This window comes from Pistacia vera, unplaced genomic scaffold (assembly GCF_008641045.1).
Source record: "Pistacia vera cultivar Batoury unplaced genomic scaffold, PisVer_v2 Contig425, whole genome shotgun sequence".
NCBI lineage: Eukaryota > Viridiplantae > Streptophyta > Magnoliopsida > Sapindales > Anacardiaceae > Pistacia > Pistacia vera.
In genome coordinates, this window is record NW_022196252.1 from 1000740 (window position 1) to 1004363 (window position 3624).

General features: G+C 31.1%; 1 protein-coding gene across 1 annotated transcript; it reads right to left on the reverse strand.

Moving 5' to 3' along the window:
* Window positions 1-475: 475 nt before the first annotated feature.
* LOC116143049 (ribosomal RNA small subunit methyltransferase nep-1-like) lies at window positions 476-2824 on the reverse strand. The gene is made up of 8 exons (XM_031428471.1): window positions 2750-2824; window positions 2325-2614; window positions 2130-2222; window positions 1686-1830; window positions 1459-1569; window positions 1298-1380; window positions 1121-1178; window positions 476-693 (listed from the first exon to the last, which is right to left on the reverse strand). Exons 2-8 carry the CDS (start codon window positions 2586-2588, stop codon window positions 614-616), a joined length of 834 nt encoding a protein of 277 aa, XP_031284331.1. The 5' UTR covers window positions 2589-2614; window positions 2750-2824; the 3' UTR covers window positions 476-613.
* Window positions 2825-3624: the final 800 nt, after the last annotated feature.

A 3624-nucleotide genomic window follows, 5' to 3' on the forward strand; every position in this document is an offset into this window, starting at 1 on the left:
TCGGTGCTTTATAAGCAGTAAGCAAACTTGGATGCTTCCAGATTTCAATTAGTCAATAGATTTTTCTTTCCTCCTCCTATTCCTGAACATTGTTAAATGTTGAAGACAAAATATCTTGCCTAACGACCAAAAATGAGAGCCTACTACGAGTACTAAAGGACAATTTGATAATAATGGGATATATATATATATATATATATATATATACACTAAAATTATGCAATAAATATTAACATAACATAAAATGAATAAAAAAGATATAATTAACTCAATAAATATTTAATAAATAAAATAAGAATAATATTATGATAAAAGAGTAATGACTACATGAGCTGAGAATTATTATTCCAACACATCATATAAAAGAATTTGTTAATATAATTTATATGTAAAAGTAAAACATTAACTATTGATGAAAATTAGATCACTGTATATGTATAAATTTATATGGAGTACTTAACATGGTGACTCAATATAAGCATTTGTGGCACAATAAAAAAGTGAAACTTAACTGAATATCCCGAAGCTCAATATTATGTAGTTTACATCATCACTACAACAATAAATTTACTCAAATATTGAATTAATCCCTCTGGGACAGTTAAATTGGCTCTTACAATATACCCCACTTATCTTCCAGAGCCTCACAAATTCTTGCAATGCAGCGGGCAGCGCTCATTGGATAGCCAGAAACTGGAGAAACAAAAATAGTAATTAATAAAGAGAACACCACATTATTAGCTCCAAATACAAAATGATATTGAATAACACAACTAGGATACTTTTTTTTCTTCTCTCCTTTTTTAGATAATGCAGAAAATTCAAATTAAAACAGAAAGCAAAAAAGTTTGGCTATTAGTTATTTTCAATTCAGCTTCTCTGAGATGTTAAGAGTTTCAACTGGAGGAGGTCTAAAACCCTTGACAAAGAAGAAATCTTACAACAAATCAGAGGCTCAGCTCCAATTCTAAAGAGTTTCAGAAAGAGGAAAGAAGAAAATGCAGATGGAACCAGACATTATAATATGCATGGTAAGATGTATATTCACTCCAGGACTTCTGAAGAAAAAGAAAAAAGAAGCATTTTTAAGCAGGGAATAAACGATACACCAGAAACTTACTAGCTACTAAGTCATCTGTGTAATCCGTCTCAATCTTCCCATGGGCCATTGCACCAACCTGAAAATGCATATGATATTAGATCATAAAGAATACAAGTTTACATCAGACAAAATAAAGACACGAAAGCAAAAGTTACAGTATAATGTGTATTAAACAAATGTTACTTCTGAGCATACCACAAAAACAAGGTCCATATCATCACTGATAGTGGCCACATGATTCCTCATCTTAACCAATTTTTCTGAACTATATGAGAAGCCTGTAATGCAAGCAAACAACTTCTAGTATTTCAAATAGCAACATATAACATGTGATGACTAAGCACATTTAAGCTTACCTATCTTTTTAGAGTTTACAGGTAAATACTGAGTAACAGGATTCTTGATCACACGCAATAGTTTCTCACGCTTACCAGCAGCAGTTATACTTAGCTTTTGTAGCAGCTGCACTTCAATAATTTTAAAAGTAAAAATTAACAAAAGAGAAAACCTCCTCAAATGTCAAAAGAGAGCATAATCACATGAGAAGCAAGACCATGTTTAAAGAGAGATCAGCCAAACTTACACATGATACCAGAAAAACGCTTATATGTCCTTGGTAGACGGACATGTGGTTTAACTTCAAAAAGAACACTTTTCTCTGTCTTAACATACACAGCTCGCAACCTTCCAGCCTTGGTAAGTGGGCTGTCTAAAATTGATAAGAGAGCCTAAAACCAACATTAATTAGGATTATTAATGTTTACAGAAATAAAACTAGATACTGTATATAATTAAAAACAAGATTAAGATAACATAACTATACATATTGATATTACAGCATTTCAATTTAGCATAAAAAGTTAGTCTACACTCCGAGGGATAAAAAACCCTTTGATTAAGATTCTAATCAGCACCTAAGTTATGTCAATATCAGTTCAGCCATCAATTAGTTGCAGCATACTCTTCAATTCAAAATTTAATAAACTTTTAAGCTCACAAAAAAGCTTCTAATTTTGAACTCACTAACCTGATGAACAATGTCAGGCCTGTAATCACCCGGATTTTTGTTATTCCTCTTCAAGAAATTAGCATGATCATCCGAATTTAATATCTGGTAATTCTGAACAAACAAAACCCACAAAAAAATAAAATAACACTATATAAATTTTCACACTACAAGCCTTAAAGTCTATACAATTAGAGAAGAATACAATGTACCAACCTTTCCAACTTTTGCAACCTCAAGAGAAGCTTTCTCAAGAACAAATATAACTCCCGGTTTCTTCGTATTTCGGTCAGACGGGCCAATAGGGATGCCCTCCATCTCATGTACCGCTTCTTCTTCTTGTCCTTGATCGTCCTTCTCATCAAATCCGTCAGGCTGCTCTTCGGCGACTTCTTCCTCTTCTTCTCCCTCCTTATCATATTTATCCTCCTCACTCTTCTTCTTCCTCTTATGCCCCTTCATCGTATAAGGCCTCACCATCTTTTCTCACAATAAATCAGATAAACCTTACAACAAAAACAAATACGATAGTGAACAGTAATGCATAAAAATAATAACTTTAGGATGAAAATATCAACAATGAATCAAAACCCAGTGATGAAAACAAAAAAAAACCAATAGTAAGGATTTTCGTGACTCACTGGTGAAAGAAAGAAACCTTCAATTTGAATCGAAGCGTGCAAAACCCCAGTTGAGATTTTTAGGGTTTACGGTTAGAGACTTGTCTAAAACAGTAAAACTACAAAACCGACCCGGCTCAATGATATGACCTTAGGAATTCGATCCAGCCGGCCCATTGGGCTTTTGGATTCAAAATTTCAGAACTGAGATTCATTTTTCAAAAATAAATAAATTGAGGCTTGGTAACACTTTTTTTTTTAAATTGTTTTAATAAATAAAATAAAATAAATTTGTGAAACATTTTGTGTTAATTTTTGTACATACTGAAATTAATGGTGAATTATTATACAATTTATTTAATCTAAACTTATTTTTCTATTTGATAAGCTATATAGTGCAAAAAAATGAAAGGAAAAAAAATTCATAAATGGATATAATTATTGACATAACTTAGTAAAACAACATTATTGGAAAAAAAAAATTAAGTTTTATTATAAACGCAACACTTATTTTACGTAGTCACAAAAACAACACAAGAAAACAATTATACCTGAAAGATCATTGAAATGGGTAACGTGCTGAGAATATAAAGAAAAACAACTCAACAAAAATAAGAATATATTAAGAATAAATTTCCTAATATTTTAGTCAAATAATATTTACGGAGGAAAAAGATAAATTATGTTAAATGACACTATTTTAGGGGTGGAGTTGTAAAGTAACATTTTTTTTTAAAACTTTCCTATAAAATAGCAAAAGGGTATTTTACACAAATATGAAGGACAAAAATGTCCTCATTTATAAATGAACCAACCCATTCACCCATCTTTTTCAAAGTTGGGCTAGTTCTTACCTCCATTAAACCAAACTTATAAACAGATTCTTATAGACATAA

Bases quoted from the DNA above. Each gene is read 5' to 3' on its own strand.
- LOC116143049 (XM_031428471.1), bottom strand. From the start codon at position 2,588: ATGGTGAGGCCTTATACGATGAAGGGGCATAAGAGGAAGAAGAAGAGT. The intron at 2,223-2,324 runs GTTGGTACATTG...TTGTTTGTTCAG, and splicing joins AGGTTGCAAAAGTTGGAAAG to AATTACCAGATATTAAATTC. The intron at 694-1,120 runs GTAAGTTTCTGG...TTGTTTCTCCAG, and splicing joins CACAGATGACTTAGTAGCTA to TTTCTGGCTATCCAATGAGC.